Here is a 22,987-nt window from a genome sequence, read left to right as displayed (position 1 = left end):
GACGCAGTGTCCGGTACCTTCTGTGTCACATACTGACACAAAAGGGCCTCCTGCTTTTTATTCGACCAGTGTTATAACCCAAACCATGACATTTTCCTAAACCTAATCATGCAGTTTTAATAAACATACATTTTGTCAAGGAGCTGTGGTGCACAGCCTCATGGCACCACAGTAGGCTGCAGAAAACCCTGTATGTCTGATAAAGACACCAAAGGAAATTTTGCTCAGTCTTGCACAGCAGCAGTTGTCAAACCAAAGGTCAAGAGGTGTTCTACGGGCAAAGCTGGACATTTTAATTTAAAACATTTCATAGACTTACACACCTTCTATTTCTGAAATGATATTTGCAGATTCCTGCCTTCGTCGAAGATTAATAAAGCAGCACATCCCAGAAAAGTGAAATCCAAATGTGCGGTGTGAAAAGTTCACCTGCCTGCTTTCCTCTCTATGCCTACTCTCTGCTCACACAGGACCACATCATTCTGGAGGAAAGTTGAAAATATATGATATAACTTAATATCACATAACTGACACAACGATCAATACTTTTAGTTGATTTCATGACAATCTCATCTTTTTTGTAAATAAAAAGACATTTGTTTGTTATATTTGCATTGTGCAATAGCTTAATATGACAGATTGAATCCAGTATATACAATGCATTGTTTGACTTTGGTTAGTTTACCATAAAACCTGGAAATGACCTGGACTTTTCTGAATGTTTGTTCATGAAATCCTGAAGCAACGTCATACAGCACAGATAGAGGTTAATAGAGCCTAAGACTGAGAACGAACATGGCCAGCCTTAATGACAGGATCAGAAATGTTTTATTACATAATTTCAATGGGAGGTTTTATCAAGCTGAGGAAAGAGAGAGAAGCTGCAATTATTCTGCAGGCTCTGACTGACAGTATGAATCAACTCTGCTGTATTTCATTACCAACTGTCACTGTGCTTCTAGATGGGATGATGACAAACAGCAAAGTCAGAAGTGAAACAGTTCGTAGCTCAGCAACAAGACCAAAAATGTTTTAATTCTCATATATTCAGTGCATCTTTATTCATCTCCTCTGCCAGTTAAGAGTTGTTCATGAAAGCTAGTTTGGCTTTGAAGTGGAGCCTTTTCAAATTTCTTTTGTGCCCAAAAGTCTCACTGAATGTATAAACTATGAGGACACCTGGCCTCTTTATGAAACAGGAGATATAACAAGTGAATATAAGCAAAATATACTGGATCTTGTTTTGAGTTTCAAATTCTACAAACTTTTATTTGTTTAGGAGCTTGACACTAACTTTCATGTGAATTTTTTTTATTAGTATTATTTAAAATACTATATATATTAAAATATATTAAAAATTATACTTTTTTTAGTATTTTATTTCTGCGCTTGTGACTGATGAATGTACTGTAATTCAGTTTGAGACATGTGTACTTAGGCATTGGAACAAAATGTAAAGACTAAATACCACAATGTCAAGGTAATACATATATATATATATATATATATATATATATATATATATATATATATATATATATATATATATATATATATATATATATATATATATATATATATATATATATATATATATATATATATATATATATATGTATGTATGTATATGTATAGTTATAAGTACAGGTCCTGCATTCTCAGTTTTATTCAACCTTTTATTCATCCTAAATTCAACCTTAAAAAGTAGGGTAATGAGTGCAGGTTTGGAGTGCAGTTGCATTAGTGACATCAATTGTTATATGTTTAAATGTGGATGTGAATGAAATGTGCTTGAGAATCGAAACTTAATTTTATAAATATAAATATATATATATATATATATATATATATATATATTTTGAAACTACAGCCTATTCCGTGCAGAGCTCCACAGTCCTGCTCTGTGCTTAGACACTCATTGTTGATGCATGGCCACTCATGTGGAGAGAGGAATTGCCATGAATTGCATTTTCATATTTCACACAGTCAAATCTCTTCAAAGCTGCACAAATCGAAGCCATGGGTGACGGTGTGGAGGTTGGTACGATCTGGTAACGGGTGTTAGTTATCACTGGAATCAGATTTCAACCCACGTGATCAAAGAGGAGAATGAGGTGAGGATGATTATGCATAGTGGAAAGCCATGGATCTGTTGAGCTAATTCACACTGAGGCTCTCCACAGCCATCAGGAGACACAGAAGACTGACATTAGCATTGAGGCAAGAAGTGAAATTGGAGCTAAAAGCATAACTGGGGGGTGAGGGGGAAGCAGAGCCCTGGGTCTTAAGGATCAATGTGCATGCATAATGCTGGGAGCACATGCCGAGGAGGATCTCAGCCAACTTACCTCCATGGGGTTTTCATGTTGATGCCTATTTCAGAAGGTGGGAGCAGCATCTCTGTGCTGCAGAGGAGCGTGAGACTTAAAATCTGTCTGGAGACTGCCATCTCCAGCATTACCTTTTCTGGCCAAAACATTCAACTCTCAAAATCAGTTATTGATTTGGGTGTTAGAATGGACTCTCATCTCACCTTTGAGGCTCATGTCAAACAACTGCAAGACTTCCTTTTTCCATTTTAGGAATATCCCTATGTGATTTGTTCATCCTATGCTCACTCTTGCAGACGTGGAAAAGCTTGTCAAAGCCTTTGTCTCCTTCAGGCTGGACTACTGCAATGCGCTCCTCATCAGGATCCCTGGCAAAAGCCTACAGAAATTGCAGTTCATGCAGGACAGTGCTGCTAGGATCCTGATGAGGGTACGCTTAAACAATCCCATCACCCCCATTCTGGCTTCCTGTTTCATTCAGGATCATTTATAAGGTCTCTCTCTCCTTGCTCATCAGTGCATTTATGGCAACACCCCATCATATCTCAAGGAACTTCTTACTCAACAAACCTCTAAACGTACACTCCATTCTCCATCAACATGTCTATTAAACCCCCCAGGACTAAGCTTCGCACTATGGGAGACCGGACTTTCTGCTTAACTGCTCCAAGTTTGTGGAATGCTCTCCTTGACCATCTACGGACTCCACAGCCTGTCGATGTTTTTAAATGTGGCCTCAGTAACTACCTTATTAGCAAAGCCTTTGAATGATTTTTAACTAAAATTTATTATTATTGTTATTATTATTAGAATTAAAGGCCACTTTCCTCACATGTGGACTTTGTTTACCTTTCCTAACAAATATCAGAATCAATTTTACATTCATTTATGATCGATCTAAAGTCAGTTGTTCATTAGATGTTTTTAACTGCAGACTGGCTTTTTGTGGTGTCCTGATTCCTTGTTAATAAAGTAAACAATTTGTTCATATTGTAAAAAGTTGTTAAACCACTTGAAGAACTTAAAGTAGGAAGCAGTTGTGTATTGCCCAGTAAAGCTCCATAGAAGGGGTTTCACTCCACCCTAGTCCCATAGGCTCATTAGGTGAGCTATGTAAATCAGGTGAGAGTCTTTAGACCCACACTCCTGAGTTGGTCACACTTCACACTCCTCTTTTGTTTTGGTGTCTGGTCTTTAGTGGGAACCAGTCTCTGCCTCAGTGTGTTGGTGGGTTTGAAGTGAACTTGTATTTGATGTTTCCCAAAAATCCGTTTAAGCCTCTGAAACACCTGCTACATAGGGAATGACCAGGGTTTTCCTCTGTGGATCTTGAGGCTCAGCTGTGGCTCTTGTTTTTCTGCCTGATGTGGATGTTGCCTTGTTGAAGGCCCATTGGGGCAGCCACAGATTTTGTGACCTCCTTTCTCTTGGCCTCCATGGAGGTAGGGATGTTTGCTCTGTGGCGTAAAGTCCTGATGAGTCCTAGTTTGTGTTGCAGTGGGTGATGGGAGTCAAAAAGAAGATATTGGTCTGTGTGTGTGGGTTTCCTGTAGACTTCTATCTCTAGGTTCCCAACAGACCCAATGACGACCTCACAGTCCAAAAAGTTGTTCAGCCTCATTAGCTTATTTTATCCCAGAGCTGAAGAGGAGCCACATTAGTTGTCATATGGGAAATAAATGTTCTGTGTGTAAGACTGATGGATTCTACTAAACATCATTACCAGATGCCTGATTATACAAAACCCTTTTCTGTTAATGTGTGTGGGAGAACTTAAATTTTTCTTGAGGACTCTCATCTGGGAACAACTACTACTGTGGTGTGTATATATGTATATATATTATATATATATATATATATACACACACACACACACATATATATATACATATATATATGTGTGTGTGTGTATATATATATATATATACACGTCACTTTTGTTTATTGCAGCATTTTGATTTATACATATATACACACACACACATATATATATATATATATATATATATATATATGTGTGTGTGTGTGTGTGTGTGTGTGTATATATATATATATATATGTGTGTGTGTGTGTATATATATATATATATATATGTCACTTTTGTTTATTGCAGCATTTTGATTTTTAAGAATGTAGGAAAAGAGACGTCAGTTCACATCTTTCAATAGATTCTACAAAGGTTTACCTAAAGTGGATAGATCATGAGATACAAGCTGTTATTAGAACTTCTCTGCAACAGCTGCAGGACAAGCTGATTTTCATGTTCATTGCATAGCAGGAAAAGAGAAGACAGAAATCTGTTAACCTGTTAATTGGCTTTGATATGTTCAAATGGTGGTGTTAGAAGTCGCAGCGCAGGTATGTAGAAAATGTATAAATAGAACATGAAAACAAAGTGAAGACTTTCAGGTGGTACAAAAATCACCTGCCAAAGAAAATGATGGATAACATATTTTAGCAAATGTTATTATAGATATTTTAAGTGGGTGTATATGAAAACTACACTTAATACCATTAGTCAATCCTATTAACCCTGTCCTAAAATTATTATTTTTTAATCTTTGAAACAGACCCTGAATAACTTTGTATAGAATTGTCTAATTGGTTGTTTAGATCAGTCATTTAATTTTTATTTGTCACTTGTGTTTTGATACTCAAAGCCAATTATCAGAAGCAATTACTCAGATGCCACAAAGAGTTTAACAGATCTTTGTGGCATCTGACCTGGACATAATTGCTTTCAGGTCTCCAACCTGGTAAAACAACGCAAACAGCAGCAGCACAAGCCAGTTATAATTAGGTTTTGGATATTTGTATGCAAAATGAACTAACATGATGTCGGTGACTGGACTGATTGAAGTGAGATTGTAAAAATGCTTCATCAGATATGACCTTAGCTGAAAATGTTTAAAAAATACTCAGAGTTTTGTTTCTTCAGGCTGATTATTTCGGTTATTCACCATCGGGGGTCACTAGCTCGTTGTAGACCTTTGAACTGTACAGACAAATCCACATGTTGTGAGCTCAAGAGAAAATGACACGTGAATGGACAGTCTCCATCATGTCTGAATACACAATGTCACACAAATCTTCATTATGTCAATAAAGATCCATTAACAGATCCAGCATTTTCCCTTAATGTGAAGTCACAGTGGTAGATGCTGCCGTCAAAGCACAGTGACTCATGAGCACTTGCTTACAAAGTTTTGTGGCTTGATTTTCTTTTACCTCTCGTATGAAAACAAACGTGCCACCTCCAGGTGTTGTGGGTTTTTAGAACATGCTCCAATGCAGAGCCAGAGCCTGAAGAAGCTACCAGAAATACTAAATCATTTATCAACGTCATGTTGAGCGCGATTGTAGGGTCAGATTCTATTTCATCAGGTAAGAAATTATTGCATTTTGTGGCTCTTGGTGTTTGTTTTGATGAAAGATTTGATGGTTAGAATTTATTTTGGGATTTTGCAATCACATTTTACTTTGATGGTTAATGGTGTTTATTAACACCCTGTTGGCACACATTAAGAAGCTTGTGTGTATGTGGATGGGCAGTGCTGAAGTGAAGTCCTGGCTTTGTGGCAGAATATACATTTATTTTCCAGAATAAAGTGCAAAGTACAACTCATCAAATTTCCCCAGAAAGATCATTACATTCCAATCTAATCTGAAAGCACATACTCCAACCTAATGAGACAATGAAACATAATTACTATAAACAAGCCCCAGGTAATAAAACTGTATTGTCAGGGTTCCCTAGAGTGAAAAAGGGGCTGATCAGTAAAAACTGCACAGTAGGACACGCCTCGTACTCTAAGTACTGTAACCATTAACGTGGTCTGTGAGCACAAATTTGTGCTGATATTTCTGAGAAAAGTTAGACACTTTCATTTCAAGTCTTATCTGGACAGAAACCACATGCACTTTTAGACATTTTTTTAGACACGTGACAAATCTGATCTGACTGAAGGTAAGAGTTCTGTTGTGTGTAAAAACACAGATATGTATCATCTTCTGAAGTGATCTAACGAAAGTCAATACAAATAAAAAACACAAGACAAACAGAACACAGAAACACCTTCAAGTCACTGAGAGTATAAAAGCAATGAAAAGGTTCTGTGTCTTGTTCAAGGGCAGTTCGGAGGAGACTGGGACTTTTCAGTCTGAAATAACTGTTAGAGCTCTCCAATGACAGCTGTGCTCCAAAAACCACACCAGTCTCCTTGATAGAGTCAATAGTTGTCAAGAAGCAGCACAGTCGGCTCAGGGTCAAAAGTGAATCCAGAAAACTGCACAAGGGGTCCAAAAACATCAAGCTGGCTGCACTGTCCAGGAGAAGGCATGACCATGCTCATACTTTGACACCGACCTTTACTGATAATGTTCCCAGGGAACATTTACGCTTTGCAAATAATCAAATATGCGTAATAAATATTGATAAAATACAGTTTTAATGCCATTCATTATATGAAAAAGTAAGAAGATGTCTCCATCACGCATACGTAAAGCAACACTAGCATCCATTGGAGCTGTGCTTCTTTGAGCCTGTATGTGAAATATTCCAACACTGACTACCATCTTTTCTCAGTTTTGGTCTTTAACACTCAAGACAATATTTAGGTCATTAGCTGCTTAACGTGCCATTTTTTTACCGTCTCTGATCTCGTCTGCCATTTGGTGAGGGGCAGTTGGTGTCAAGTGCGTCTCTGAAAACAGCTTGTTGTGGCTGTACATTGGCTTGATGGGAAGGTGAGAGTAAGTAAAACAGTAAAAAACACACTGATGTATTGTGGCCTGAGGGCATAGCTGCTTGAGTTGAGATGTGACTCATGGAAAGACCAGAGAAGACAGCTCATATTCTCAGTGTGCTCTCCTGTTTTCTGTTTTATGCTGAGGCTCCTTCAGGTGGTATTTCCACTGGGTCTGGGGCCGTCTTGCTGCCTGGGCCAGGGCGGTGGCGGCTCTGCATGGCCGTGTGGCCATGGGGGTTGGAGCATAACGTGCTGGTGAGCAGCAGTGAGACTGCTAAGGACAGGTGACAGATGGGAGAGCAGGCACACTGAGTCCTTCAGCTGATCCCGCTGTTTCTTTCTCTTGCTCCATCACCTTTCTCTGCAGCGGCACCCATTTCTTTTCCCTCTTTCTCTACATACATTTCTTTTTTTCTCCTCCTGCCTCATCACTCAGTTTTAGACATGAATTTCTCAATTATCATTTGATCAATATTCTCTCTCTCTCTCTGCCCTTGTTTTCTGCCCTTTGTTTTATTTAGCTCATGTCTCTTTCCTAAATACCCCATGTTCTCCTTTTATTGCTAATCTTGGTTTCATTCTCGGCTCTTTCATCTGTCAGATTTTTCACTTTTATTGTGTCCTTGTCTTTTGTTTTACTTATGCTTTCCTGTCTCTGATTTGCTGTGTTGTAGTTGAAATAATCTTCTCACTTGCATTCCGTAGTTACTTTTATACATCTGTCCTTGTTTTAGTTTCTCTCTTCATTTTCAACCCTTTTTCCACTCCCCCATCATTCTTTATGTGTCTCTGGGCTCCATGGAGAACACTTATCATGTGGCCTCACCATCCATCAGCCCGAAACAATCAAACTGTTCCTCATGCACACAGTCAGATACACACAGGTGGAAATACTCGAAGTCCTAACGCACCTGGGGGACATGCACTTGATCTTACCCTAACAGCGCACCAAAACAAGTGCACAAACACAGATCTATGAACACACGTCATACAGTACATGCATGTAATGGGAATTAAGAACAGTACATGTTGTCCTCATCTTGAGAGATCCAGTCACACACACAGGCAGATACTACAACTCGCATTTTCACATGCACTCCAAATCTCATGTGACCCAGTCCCATGTGACCCGATCATCCATCCGTAGCAAACCTTCTGATCCCTTTTCAATTTCCGAGCTCCTTCCTCCCAATCAGTGGAATCTTTCCTACTTTAAAATTAGCCCTCAGGCCCCAGCTGTAATGATTTAGCACAGATAGCCAGCGCTCCACACTCATATTGCTGATGTCACTATACACGTTAGGTTAGTACTATTGTCACTTAACACATGGTTCATTCACTGTATGGGCAGACATCAGGTCAGGTGATGGCAACGTCTGGGTGTCGCCGAGTTCACTCCAGACTGACACAATTCAACAGCTGTATGGATCGCCATCAACCTTTTTTACACATATTCTATTCAGAGCCAATTCATTATTCATGTAGAGCCACCACCAGGTTGACATGTTTGTCCCAACAGCTACTGAATGGACTGCCTGACAGCCAGCAGAATGACATTTGCAGTTCAGTGACGTCTCACCAACCGTTGGACGATTACTAGGTTCACTTTGGTTGATCTCATTGATTTTCTTTACATGAATCATGGGCAGAATGCATAGTGATTTTTGAAGAAAAAACTACAGCTACGGTAAATGAAACACTTTTGTTAATAGCTCAAAGGTCCACTTACTGCCCCTTGTCTGACATGACAAACCACCTAAAGACCTTAAAATTAACCTTTGGTCACAAGATGCCTAGGATAAGTTGTCTTGTACAATTATCAAACACTAGAACTGAGGTGAGAGGTGAATTATTCATTGTACTTTCTAATTACACATCATGTTTCACTGTTCTAATGTAGCTGTGGCTCTAAAGGCTCTTTCTCTGGAGCTTTCTCGATTTGCTTACTGCTCCCCGACTCCACAGCTGGCAGCATTTGAAGATGCCAAGGCTTTTGGGAATAACTGTCTTATGCAGCTACACAGAAACTTTGTCACAATCACAAGCTAATTAGCACTGAGCATTAAGATTAGTCATGTGGAGGTTTGGCAAAGTCTCTGCAAAATGTGCATAAATGAGAGATGAAGTGGTAGCAACTGCAAAAAGATAATCATCAGCAGCAGCAGCAGCCCAGGGACAATAAGTGCATCTGTCTGAATTTAAATCTAATTTATATTGGACAATTTCAAAAATATTACTTCCTAAGGCAAAGGAAGATAAACACATCCTATTTTAATAAACTATGATATCATCTGCACAAAATTAAGCACAATGAGGCAAAACCTTCACCCATCATGTCAGTCAATCTATGGGTGAAAAAAAACTATATTATATCCATATTGTGATTTGATAATTCAATGTCAGTATCACACTAATGAGAAGGGGAGAACTGGCCAAAGAATAATTTATTATCCCTGAGGTGAAGAATATTCACCGTCAGTCTACCTGGCTTCTGTGAAGACTGCTACTCATACAAGATTTGAGAACTCTTAAGCTACAGTCAACAAAGCCAGAGTTTACAGTCCCATTCAGCAGTTCTGCTTTATCCTGCAGCAAAAGCACAGAAGAAAATTTTAAGATATATTTTTTGGCGTGTTAGAGGAAGAAGGTAATTTTCCAGGATTCTGCTGTATGAATGCATAAAAACATGGTAGTAATACTGAAAACTAAATGTTTCTTAGTCATGCAAAGTTTGAATCTTTTGAGAAATGAATCAAAGATATTTTATTCCTGACTAAACCACATAATGCATATCATTTTACAAGTGTTACAGCCTTACAGTAATGAGCATAATGCAATCTTAACATGCCAATGTCATTTATTAATTAGCAGTCATCCTGCTCCATATTACGGGCTGGGGCTTCTGTTGGCCATCAGCACAGCAAGTTCAGACTGGAGCCAAGAACCTCAAGGTCAACACTGTCTCATCAATTTCACAACTCAAGCAGATGGCTGTGTCTTTGAGTTTTTCCTCTGGAGATCCTGCAAGGCTCAGAGTACCAACTGAGCACGGACCCGGGCACAGACAGGCACTAACAGGAAGCGCATTGACCTCGGGGGATGAAGAGAACCATGTGTATTTCCAATTTTCCTGGTGTGGTCCAGGAGGTCCAGTTCTCATTAAAATCAATTTCCTTCATGTAAGGTGAAAGTGAGCAGAGAGAGTTGTGGGTTCAGGGTTCGTCAGGTCATTGTTATAGCACCGGCTTGTTTCCAGCCACTGAGCTGGAAAGAAGTGCTAATGTCTGTGGAGTGTGAACACACAGCCAAAGCCCTGTGTAAAGGGGTAAGCTCAGCACACAGGCTGCCACCATCGAAGATTGGTCTGTGCAGCTTCCTGATTTGAACTATGGCCTTTCAAGTTGTTATAGTTTTAACAATACCAGCATTGGTTTTTAGTAGTTTTATGTTGGACACCCATACACAGCAGATGCACCATACAGCTAAGACAAAATATAGGACTATATTTCAGTGCCTGGCACAGCTCTGCCACTGTCTAATAACCCTGGCTGCATCAAGAACATCCTTAAAATGACTTTTTGGCATTTTCCTTTAATCAAAATTCCAAATCCATAGTTTTACTAATCACACCCAGGTCTTATCAAATAAAACCTTAACATTCCCATTTAAATATGAACTCATGCTTTGACCCAGAGTAAAAGTCAGAGTGCAATGAAATGTCTAATTTTCAAGATCATTAGCATTAGTAATGATCAAATGAGGAGCACAAAAGTTAAAGAGTAAAGCTATAATAAATGTATGACATAAGAAATGTCTTTTTATCTTGTTTTACATATCTAACAATGGATAAAAATCAGAATGAGCCCATTGTCTGCTTTATATGTTCCTTTCAAAAGCCGTTGGTCCTTGGGTCTTGACCTGGAGTCCAAGTGGACACTTTGCATGAGGATGTAAATTCCTGCTGGAGATGGCACAGGTCAAAGTGAGCTGCACAAAGGCAATCAAGTGAATTGCTAATAATTTATTATCTCACGCTCTTCTTCATGGTGCTTTATTCCCTCTATTGTCAGACACTTTTGCCTTTGGTTCAGTTGGTCCAGATTATGCTGCTCTTTCACTGGCATTAAAGGGAATTGAAATACAAAGCAATGTCTACTGTATTCAGTAATTTTAGATGTACCACTGCACATATCAAATGCTTCGCAACAGTCAAATAGCTAAAATCCATTATGTGCAATTACTGTGAATTGCCAGTGTCACTCCCGAAAAGATTTCTGCTTGACATTGGTTTAATTTCTCACGTCTCTCTCTCGCGCAGGGGCCACCAAAGACATGGGCAAGATGCTTGGCGGGGAGGAGGAGAAGGATCCTGATGCTCAGAAAAAAGAGGAAGAAAGACAAGAGGCACTGAGGCAACAGGAAGAGGAGAGGAAGGCTAAATACGCAAGAATGGAGGCTGAGAGAGAAAATATCCGACAGGGCATCAGGGATAAGGTAAAAAATGCCTCAATAATTATTATTCATATTGTTATTCTTATTTAACAAAAAGATGTAATAACATCTTTGTTGGCAAAAGTTTAATCCTTTTATAAAAAGTTTGGGGGCCAGTGTTCTGCTGACTGGGCAAAACCACCACTTGTTTGGTGCTGCATAAATAAAAAATAAAAATAAAAAGGTTATTCATCCAAGGTATAATCCAGTGGGCATCAAATTCTTTCTCCCAGTGTTTCATTTTGCTGCTCTGTGCACTGACAAACATATGATAATACATGAAGGAAACAGCAAGATGCCTTTTAAGAGGCAATGTTGCAGGAATCCTGGATGGTTCAGAAGAAATAAATTATGTTCTTAAGCAGTTGCATTAAACCACTGCAGACTTGTCATATTCGTAAACACAAGTGCACTACATGCAGTTTAGCTAAGAGACAAAATTCAAAGCTTTACTGACTCCTGTTTTTATCTTGCCAACAAGTACATCTCTACCTTTAGTACATCTTGTCTTTGATGAATTCATGCTTAATATTTTAATTCACCTGTAATTAAAGTGATGGTGTCAAAGCACTGTATCTGTAGCTTGCAGTGAAATATTACTCTTGCTAATATTTCACAGAATATCACTTGTAGAACTTTTAAGCTGAGTTTAAAACTTCTCCATGTGTAACCCCGGTAAGTGTCTTTGGAGTTTGGGGATGGTTCTACACTCCACTGAGCCCCAGTAATTCCTTAGTTTAGTTTTGAAGCAATTTTACAAAGAGTAGGAGAAGTGAGAGGAGAGAGGAGGCAGAGAGTACGATATGACAGCATATCTTTGGAAAGTGTTTCATTATAGCGAGTGGAGAGGGGCTGACTAAGCGTGACTGTCTTCAACTGATGCAAGCCGTTGTTACAGACAGAGTGAGACGGAGACTGAGATGCAGCGAACACAGAAAACCAACAACGGTGCTAAAGGAGATGCAGAGGAAATATCCCTCTAATGCTGTTCTTCTGTCGTGAAGTCAGAAAGATACTTGTCTTACAATGTTTGTTTCTATTTCTCAGGTTGTCTGCAAAAGTGCTTCTGATGCCAATCAGACAACTTTGTTTTATCCATCATGCGCCAATTTTGTGGAAATTTACATTTGACTAACAGGATCATGACATTTTTTCTTTCAGTTGTTTCTCCTCATGCAACACAGACTAGATTTTACAATTGTAAACATAAGACTTCAAATATAAACAAGACAAACCAGCAACTAAACCAAAGGACAAGGGATAAACGATTACAGGGTCAAAATAAAACACATAAAACTCAGTTCTGACACATTAGAAACAGGAAATACTTTCAAAATAAAAGACACCAGACAGGAAATGGACGAGATGATGGCGCTTTGCTATAGTCCTATGGCATGGATTATGTTTGAGTATATATTTTCTTCACCAACTAAACAGCAGAGAAGAATCCATGTGATAGTAGTTAGCCATAAACATCATGACAATAAAGAACAGCCCAAAGGCTGAAAAGCCATAGTCTGCACTGCTTCAGTTTAGACTTTTTTGTCCTTTCAATAACCTTGCTGCTCCACACACACAGTCACAGTGCCCCATGTACATCTGCACTGGGGAAACGTACACCAGCAGTTCTCCTGTTAAGATATTTATTGCACCAGAATCACATTAACATCTGTCTGGAAGAGCAGCAAGAGGTCACAGAGGAGTTCAGCTCATTTTCTGCATCTCTGCCTCAAGATCAACCATCACTCAGCCCGTTGACCTCCCTGTGCTCTGCAACCTTTTCCATGCAGTCCAACTGTATTGATTTTGCTCAAAATAGCACTTCACATGCACAAAACATACTTTAGATAACAACGAACACAAACCCACAGGTTTCATGCAGAGATCTGATTTCAAATTTGAGAATGGACTTATTGAAATCCATTCTCCACCTGTTTAGATTGATTATCAATTAAGGATGCAGGGTTTAAACAGACACACAGAATTAGTGGTTTATTAGTTTAGATTATAATGAGATTTTGAGTTTATCCGCGGGGGTTTTTGCAAAGAGACCGTAGGCGTTTCTGTATCTTGGTTGTACTGGGGAATAAATAGCGTTTAGGCATTCACACACCTTCAGTCTAGCAAAAGTCACAGGGAAATATTGAAAATTCCTCTTTCCTCTTGATATGTCTGCCCAATGTAAATCATAGGTCAAGTTTTTATTTGTTTTCAGCTTTATCTCTTGGTCTTCGTTCAGTTATCATGGTGATCATATGGCACAGAGCATGGGCACATCATGAAAAGGGATTTTTGAATCACTCATGCAAATACAAAAGGTATTTCCAATTTGAAGTAACAGAGGACAAGACTGTTTTAATCAAGGTGGTGATTAAACTGATTTCCCAGTGGTTGTTGTTCTCTAATGTTTTAAATTGCAATTTTGTGCTCTTTATCCTCCAAACACACCTTTGATTTAATAGAAGCCTGCGAGAGCCCTGGGTTGTGTAAGCTAATTGTTAGCATTGTACCGTACACCTGCCGAGCGCCTCTGCCTTTAATTGGTACATAAAATATCAAAGAAGGTCAAACAAAAACCTGCGTTTCTGTTCAGTTCTAACTCTGCATCTAATCCATGTCACAGCTGCTCATGCAGGTCATCAGTACATTGGGCTGAAATTCATGTGGGAGCAGCCTGAAGCAAAATGATGCATATGAAAAAATCTGAATTATTGTGCCAGAGTGCTAATCATTTTCAACCAATTTACCTCAAATGCATGAAATGTTCATGTCCTGCCTCACACATTTCTATCTTTAGAGCAAGTCAATCACTGTGTTCAGAGGAAGTCTCTCCAGCAGAGCAGAGAGCACTCAGCTTCCTCTTTACTTTTCAAGTGAGGACAAAGGTTGGTCACACCTCGAAGCTAAAATGCAGAAATCATTTAGTGTATAGGAAATCACATTTTAAATGATGCCTCATATCTGAAATTTACAGTTTCTGAACACCAAAGTTAAAGTGGGACATAATTAGACATGACAGACAGACATGAGAAAAGACAACAAGGCAGAGTGATATGGGGCTCAATGCACTTTTAGTAGGCACTGTGCAAAAAAAGAACAGCACTTATCCGTCATACTCTATGAGATAAATGATAAGATTTAATGCGAACATGTCTGTGGGTTCATTATGCAGCAGGAAATAGCTAGCCTGCCTCTCTCCAAAAATACCCACCTGGCTCTACATTTATATGAAGCTGACAGCTCAATCCTGTTAACCTTAGCAAAAGGCCTTCTGCTCACTGTAGCTGAAAAAAGTGGGCTCTGAACTGTTTTACTACACTTAGCTTACCTTTACTTTTACCTAAAAACTACTTTGAATAAGCAAGCCCTGTGGTCCTCTGAGTATCTTATTCTGATGGTAGAAATACTCACACCTAAATATAATGAAACAAACATGCATATACCCTTTGAACAAAAAATAGTGGACAAAAACCAACCACAGCATCCTTTTCTAGAGGTTGAGTCATGCTGGTGCGAAGGATAAATTTGAGATTCCATAGCAGCTTTCCCTCACACTGACGAAGCGATTCAGATGAAAATATCCTCACGACAAGCTTGTGTTAGCTAAACGTAAATCGTAAAGTTCATTAATATCTCAAGCAGAATTTGATATACAACACCAGTCCACAATCTTACAGATCCTTTGGTCGACAAAATATAAAACCAGTTACTTATTTAAAGTTGTTAACTTCCCAGCTTTAAAGCTACATGGCCTTAGCCACATTAGCTCACTAGTACTAACACTTGTTTCCATTAATCTCAAGCTCTAGAGCATTTTTTTAAAGCCTTATTCACAGAAAGGAACAACAGGTAGAAAATCCAATGTCATAATGATGCATTGTGTGCTCAGTCTGATACAAATAGTAAAAGCAAAAATGTTAAATAAAAATAACTGAAAATACATTAAAATTAAAAACACAATTTAGTAAAAAATACTGTTCAACTCAGTTTATAATACCCTAGTTTTTAATAGAATTTTGAGGATTTTAGGAAGGATAGAATTTGCCTGATGCAGTGAACATCCTAAAAGGAATAACATCGTTTTTTTAAATAAATTAACTACATTAACTTTCTGTTTTTAATGTCATTCCAGAAAATTTGAAGCACATTCCCAAAAAAGGCTCAAGAGAAATAAATCGTGTTTTGTTGCAGCTTAATAAAAATGCGTGGTTGTCTTTTGTCTCCCTTTCGAAGTATGGCATCAAAAAGAAGGAGGAGAAGGAAGCCGAGGCGGCAGCTGCGATGGAGCAGGCCTCCGAGGGCAGCCTCACCCGTCCAAAAAAGGCAGTGCCCGCCGGCTGTGGCGACGAGGAGGAAGAGGAGAGCATCGTGGATACAGTTATGAAATTCATTCCGGCCCCGCTCATGGATATGTTCAACAAAAAGTAACAGTGTTTTGGGTGGAATATGATTCCTACATCATCTAACTAATGCTGTACCACCCCACCCCGCCTAAACCTGCACTCACACCTTTCTCCACCTCTCTAAGTGTCCTGGAACTGAGCAACGTGCCATCACTTTGCCTTTGAGTTACACCGCATGATATGTGACGGTGATTCATGCTTTTTAATGTCATGTACAGAGCATCTTTCTGGGTAACCTGTGATTCTGACCCTACTTTAAAAAGCATGTAACACCTGCCCAGATCCAGTCACTTTAAGTCAAAGTGATACCATGTTTTCAAAATGTCCAGGACCAGTTATCACCCATCAGTCGCCCTTTTTGTTTGTAAATAGCCTCGGGTTATAAACAGAACTATATACGAGTGAAATATGACATTTAACAAGATGACTAAGAGTATAAGCCATATTTTTAACTTTTAAGAAATTATCCAAATCATATCAAAATTTGATTAAATTTTCCTGTTATGTTCTTGCTAATATTTGATACATACAGTGTATATAAATACAATTTTATTGGTTCTCAGCTGTGAGGATTCACCCCATAAAGTGTCGCTCTTGTTCTCATTAGTTTACCGTGAATGTGTAAAATGAGCACCACACAACATTTGCAAATCAGAAACTGAAGGAATTCATCATTTGATGTTCTTATTTTGTTTACTTTTTTAAGCATGCAGTAAACTTGTGAAGGACAGTACATAAAGACCCCATTTCGTTTGTGGTGAGACATGTTCCTATTTGAGGCAATAACTGGTTTTCAGTTTTGATTTACTTGATATTTTGTCCACCAGTTTTAGTAGGCGACAATGGACTTTGTGTCTGAGATGTTCTTCCATGGGAAATCGATTAATGTTGTCAACACATAAAGTTTGTCTCAAAGCAGTTGGATGAAATTCTTACTATAAATTTACTTGCTGTTCATGTTTGTGGTTTGAAGAATCAGTTTCATGTCCTCACTCTGCTTTTGCATACGATGTGTAAAGGTTTGACCAGGCTAGTTATTTTTGATTTGTGTTAACATTTTCATCTTTTTTTGTAAAAAAGAAATTCACAAACACAACATAGTTGTGAACACGCCATTTGTGAACAGACAGTGACAATAGTGCAATATATTGTTTAAAATGAAGTTGTCCTGTGTCCACTGGTTTAACTGAAGGGAGTGAAATCCCAAATCAGCAATAACAGACAGTCTTCATTGTTGTGTGTTTAAACTTCCTCCTTAATGTGTTAGTTGATGTTAAAGACGAGTCTGCATAGTAACAGTGAAGCCCTCTCTAGGTCCCACACACGTAATTAAAAAAGAGAAAAGGGGGAAGGTGGGACAGTTTGTTTCATGTCTTAATGTTGAGTCACGTCACAAAATGATGAGCATTTGTGTTTGAAATCAAACCAAACAAATCAAACTGCTGGTTTTCAGAGACAGGAATTAAGAAGACATGCAGAGAAATGAAACAATGAGCGACTCTTTAAAAAACCATGAGCCCTGCATTAAAGCTCCATCACCATACAGCTGTTCTATAGAGTCCAGTCTGTCCTGTGGCTTAATATAATGGCACAACTTTACAAAAGGGTGATATGAGGATAAAATCTATTTTTTCTCTATTTGCCATTTAATTTCTCCTTCATTCGCATCATCTTGTTAAAACATTCCAGATGTTTCCGACATTCCACCAGACTTCTGCTGGTAACTCCTCGCCTTGTTAGTCCACATGTACATCACAATGAATAATGATGTTGTTATAACCTAAAAGTAGGTCTTAGAGTGAATTTAGTATGCACAAAGATGTGTGACGTGGCCAAGTTATTGCAGTTATTTTAGCAGCCATGTACTGAAAAAAACCCACACACACACACACACACACTATAGAGGAAAAATGTAAATATGCTATTAGCAGTGAAATCTTGTTAAATCTTGTGACAAATTCTGTCCATATGTGCACTATAGTTTAACTGAGGTTTTCTAAACCACTTCTGTGGCCACTGTTACTATCAAGCTAGCCAAACATAAAAACATGTGCATTTCTTTGGCATAAACAAGGGAAAAGTATCTTTTATTAGCACTTTGTGAACTCTGTAATCACGTGGAATATATTGAAATCATCTGTACAGCACATTTATTGAACTTCCTGTGATTTGACGTACGTGTATCCTGCCTTTTCCAGCTGTTCAAACAGTGTGTTAGCAGATAGTTAGAAACCAAGTATTGTGACCGTACATCAGCCTCCACTGTCAGAGCAGTTATCCAGTCGAACCAAAGAACAGTGCTGTTAGTAGTAGAGCTAGACAAGAGGTTACATTACCATTCAGTTACTGCATATTCAAGTTTTAAATTCTCAGGTATTGTAGCTTTAAGTTTTAGGAAATGTTTAAACCATGACTAGCCTTCTATTAGCATCTAATTAGCCTTCTGTGCTAAAACAAATGAACAGTTTAATTGCCAGGGGCCTAGCAAGCCTACATAATTTTTTATTTATGAATGACACTCCTTTGGCCCATGAATATTCTCGAAAGCTAAAATTACTGCCCCTGTATAGGACTTTTCGCAGCAGCAAGACATCATCAGTCTGTGCAGTCTTTCGTGCTACTTTTCCAAACAGGTGTGCTCTGAAATCAGATCACCCTTCACATCTCAACCGCCATCAGCATCATAAACCCATGTGTCACCATCTTGTAAATACAAATTGATTGCGCCCTAAATGGCTTATAGACCACTGCCCAAACAAACTGCCCAAGTCATGCGTAATCAATATTGTGCCATCCAGTAGATTCTACGTCAGAAACCCTTTTTGGTTTGAAGTCACTCGTTTGTGCCACTTATAGAGCCATTAATATGATAAAACTGCCTGAACATATGCCACTACTCCTTTGATGTGACTTGAATGTAACTGTCTGATGTTTCTCTCTCCCTGCATCTGTCTTTTTCCGTTTGTGTCGACAAGATGCTTATTCTGGTGCAGTAGCTTTTTCTTTAATGTCTGTAACTGGTCCTGTTTCTGTCCTTTGGTGTTTGGTATTTTGAGAAAAAAAACAGCTGATTTAGTGCATTTTTGTGCTGCAAAATCTTCTGACCCTTCTCCCCCCTTCTCTCACTCCCCCCCTCTATCTTCCTATTTGTTGACAAAGTTTATGCATGCTTATGGTGTGTGACGTAGGCAAGGTTGTTGATATAGTTGTTCCGTGTCCTCTCTGTGTTTCAAAGCTCCACCTGTTAACCTCACTGCATGACATTTTAGACAGATATCTCAGTCTGTAACTTTCCTGCAAAAATGGAATCACCGCACACTCTGAGAATAAAGTGATTTCATATAATTTTTTATCGTCTTGTGTTTCTGCATTCAAACGGGTCTGCGGCAGGCTTTGGCTGCTGCTCCTTCTCTGTGTAAAATTAAAAGCGACATTCTCATAAATATATATGGAAACTTACATACAGTGTATTTCTGGTTCCGCAGGCAAGCTCATTCCTGATTTGTGAGACTGAGACGTGACCTGCAGTCATAACCCATTGCATAGCATTGGTTAAGACAGTATTTGCAAAAGACCTTCAATGTATATCACATGTTACTGTTTATGTCTTTCATCTCAACATGGCTGTTGTGCATTTTTACATTTTATTATTTTTTTCTCAGAAGAAATTTCAACATTCATTCAATAAAAGCTAAAAGGGCTATAAACAGAATGCACTGTGTCATTCCAACTGTGATCGGAGGGTTTTTCAAAAACAGAGACGTGACTCAGGATCATGTCACAGGGAGTACACAGCAGCAACATCAAAGCAATGCCAATAGCATCTCTCTCATAGCACTCTGTTTGTTGTAAGTGGGTCTGTGACATCAGTATCAGCAAACTTTTAAATCAATCAAATCCACTGAGAAAATAACACAGAAACACCAAAGAAGAATTGGTGATGGCAGTGACTCATGAATGGGGTTTAACTCCAGCACAAGAGCCCAACAATAAAATTAATTAATTGATTACCGTGCTTTGACATTTTCAGGTTTATTGCTTGTCAGATTGTTTGTTTGCATTTTCAATGATTTCTAACAGGTTGCAGGTATTTCAACATACTGTGCAAAACCTGTCATTTACTATATTTACCTTCCACTTATACACTATGCCATGTTGATCTATTCTGCAGTAGGCCTACATTCATTTATTTAGTGGTTCAGCTGGAACATACATAAATATTTTGCATTTGCATTATGCAGTAGGTCATGCTTCAAAAAGCCTGTGTGGTTTGTATATCACAGGAGGAAACAAAATCCTTCTCACCGTTACAACAGATGTGGAGAGATTCATGGTCTGTCGGTTCCTCCACTCAAATACCCCCATCCCAGAGACAGGTTCCTATTTTTAGCATGGTACCTGCTGTAGAGGTAATAGTCGGGAGTTTAACTATTAAGTGCACTCTCCTGCCTTTGGTCAAATGAAAGCCATAAATCTCTCACTCTGCCATCTAGGCTATTTCTGGACGTTACCTACACAGGTTGGTTTACAGCAGCAAATATAAACAAGTCCTTAAGACGGTTTCCTCAGGCCAAGAAAACTTCACTTCGTCATTTTGGTTTTTATCATTCCACACTAACCCAACTAACAGAATAAGCTTTCCATAATTACACTTTCAATTCATGTGCAAAGTATCTTCAGTATGATTAAGGTCTGATTAAAGGTCAAAACCAAAAACACTGAAACAAAGGCACGGTCATGGAAAACTACTGTACAGACCCAGTGTCAGTTTGATACACCCCTGTGACCGCATCCTACTCTCACGCAACTTAAGATATTTGTTTACATTCAGTTTGGTATTGTTTAGTGTTTTAGTCAACATTGCACTGTGGTCAATGACTTGTGAGAGAGGGTTTTCAAAGCAAAATTGCCACAGAGGCCAAGATATCCAGACTTTTAGTGCCTGGTCCATAAAATTAAAACTGGATCCTAACCCTAACTTCCTATAAAACAACTCTATAAGGTATTTTTCGTCCTTTAAATGCTTTTCAGAGTCCACTTCTTTATACTATAAACCCATCCATCATCTATACCCCCTTAGTCCTAACCAGGGTGCCAGGGATCTGCTGGAGCCTACCCCAGCTCTCTTTGGGTGAAAGGCAGGGGTCCACCCTGGACAGGTCCCCAGTCCATCACAGGGCCTACTATAGACCCCTGATGAGATTATCTGGGTTTATTTTCTTTGAATGTCTGTTAGTATTTTAGAGGACATCTTACACAGAAGCATTATTCGGTGCTTCACATGCTGAGTTTTATCCACCTTGATGAGTAAACTGAACTGGTACAAAGGCTCTTTACAATGACACTACTTCATGCTATGGAACCAGATATTCAGACTAGACATAAACTCTTGACTGGTTTTTAAAAGTAAAGCCTAATATTTGGTTTTAGCTCAAAATAAGAATAACTGATTACATCACATATGATCTCGCTATGTCATGAGAATATAATGGTCCTGCTGTCTCCTGTAATTTCAGCTTTCTTGGGTACCTACCATTTCTCCAGTGGACTTCCATAATAGCTGCTCCGATTGCAAGAGAACTGCAGGGCCTCTGAAGGTTTCACAGTGTAGCTGCCTTTCCACCACTTCAGGTTGCTGAGCACACACAGGAATTTGGCTCCTGCTTGTAATAAAAGTCCACAAGTCTCCCCTGCAGGAAACAGGGAGATGGCAGGTATAAATCAATTCCATTAGTATTCATGCCTTTTCAGGCAGAGCTGCCTCTGTGCTCTCTGAGCAGCACTCAGCGGCTCTATTGGTGTCCTGTAGACATGCTGCAGTCAATGTCAATTAAGTGCTCTCCACCCCATACACCAGCCAGTGTGCAGTCATAATCTTGTAGAATTTATTTATTATTTTTAGAGCAGATGAAGATATTTTTCATTATGAGAGCATAGACAGAACCTCAGTGACTGTACATTATAGATAAGTGCGTAACAAACCAAACGTCCTGGTGTCCATTTTTAACCTAATCTCACACCAACACATCAGGCTTTGAAAATACTGAGCAATATGTACGCTAACTCTGCTCTACCATGCAACTTATGCTAGGATGGGATTAGCGTAAGGGATGCAGGGGGTTTCCAGGGGCGACTGAATGGGGCCCATGAAAGATATACAAAACATTATTTAGGAGGCATAGAATTATATTTTTTAATGCTGCCCAAAATCTCTAGCAGTGCCTCAGTTCAGATACTGTAATGTCACTAACAGCAGTATATACATCGCAAATTTAATAAAATGAACAAATGGTTTGCAATGTGATGTATATTTTCACACATAAATTAAAGGTGTTGGATTTTTTTCTTTCCATTCTAATAACTTTGACTGCAATGTGCCTTATCTTCAAGAAAATGGTGTATAATAAAAATAAATGTTTAGCTTCAGTCTGCAGTCTCTGACCAACAGACAAGGAGAAAAACAACATCCTCTATGTGTGAGAGCAATGTGAAACCCAACAGGTTTTCAACTGTGGATGCAAATGTACAGTGTGACCAACAGTGCATGACCAGTATTGCTGAATTTCCATATTGCAAGACTAATACACAGAGACAGGCAACCACCCTGAAAAAGCTTTGTTTATTTTCTCATCACACTTCATATCCACTGGACATCCCATATGCTCCAAACACATATGCATACTGTTACTGTTTTACATATTTTGATTATATGCAAATCAGTACTTGAGAGGCAAACAGGATTTTTTCCAGATCTATCACACTGATATATGACAGTCATTACACTCGGAAAGTCGCTCCCTCCACTGTTAAACCCTAATTCCAGGGACCCTGATAGGTACCACGGCATCTTGGGAAGACGCCGATTGACAAGGCCACTGACATGGAAGCTCAGTGAAGCTACAATAGGTGTATTTGATAAATAAAGTAGCCCAGAGACCTTCCCAACCCGTATCAGTGTCAGATGTATGAGCTGCTTTTCTATCCACTTTGGTCACAAGAGGTCTGACGTATGAGA

At 38.9% G+C, this 22,987-nt stretch overlaps 1 protein-coding gene across 1 annotated transcript in view; it reads left to right on the top strand.

Moving 5' to 3' along the window:
- Positions 1-17,835, top strand: part of LOC113144971 (complexin-2-like) — a 38,559-nt gene extending 20,724 nt beyond the window's left edge. The window contains exons 3-4 of the mRNA XM_026331314.1: positions 11,397-11,572; positions 15,803-17,835. Coding sequence (XP_026187099.1) covers positions 11,397-11,572; positions 15,803-15,997 — 371 coding nt within the window. The 3' untranslated portion in view covers positions 15,998-17,835. The remainder of the gene's footprint in view (positions 1-11,396; positions 11,573-15,802) is intronic.
- Positions 17,836-22,987: the final 5,152 nt, after the last annotated feature.

Source organism: Mastacembelus armatus, chromosome 10, assembly GCF_900324485.2.
Source record: "Mastacembelus armatus chromosome 10, fMasArm1.2, whole genome shotgun sequence".
NCBI lineage: Eukaryota > Metazoa > Chordata > Actinopteri > Synbranchiformes > Mastacembelidae > Mastacembelus > Mastacembelus armatus.
The sequence above is the reverse complement of the archived record's forward strand: the minus strand, read 5'-3'. Positions and strand labels throughout refer to the sequence as shown.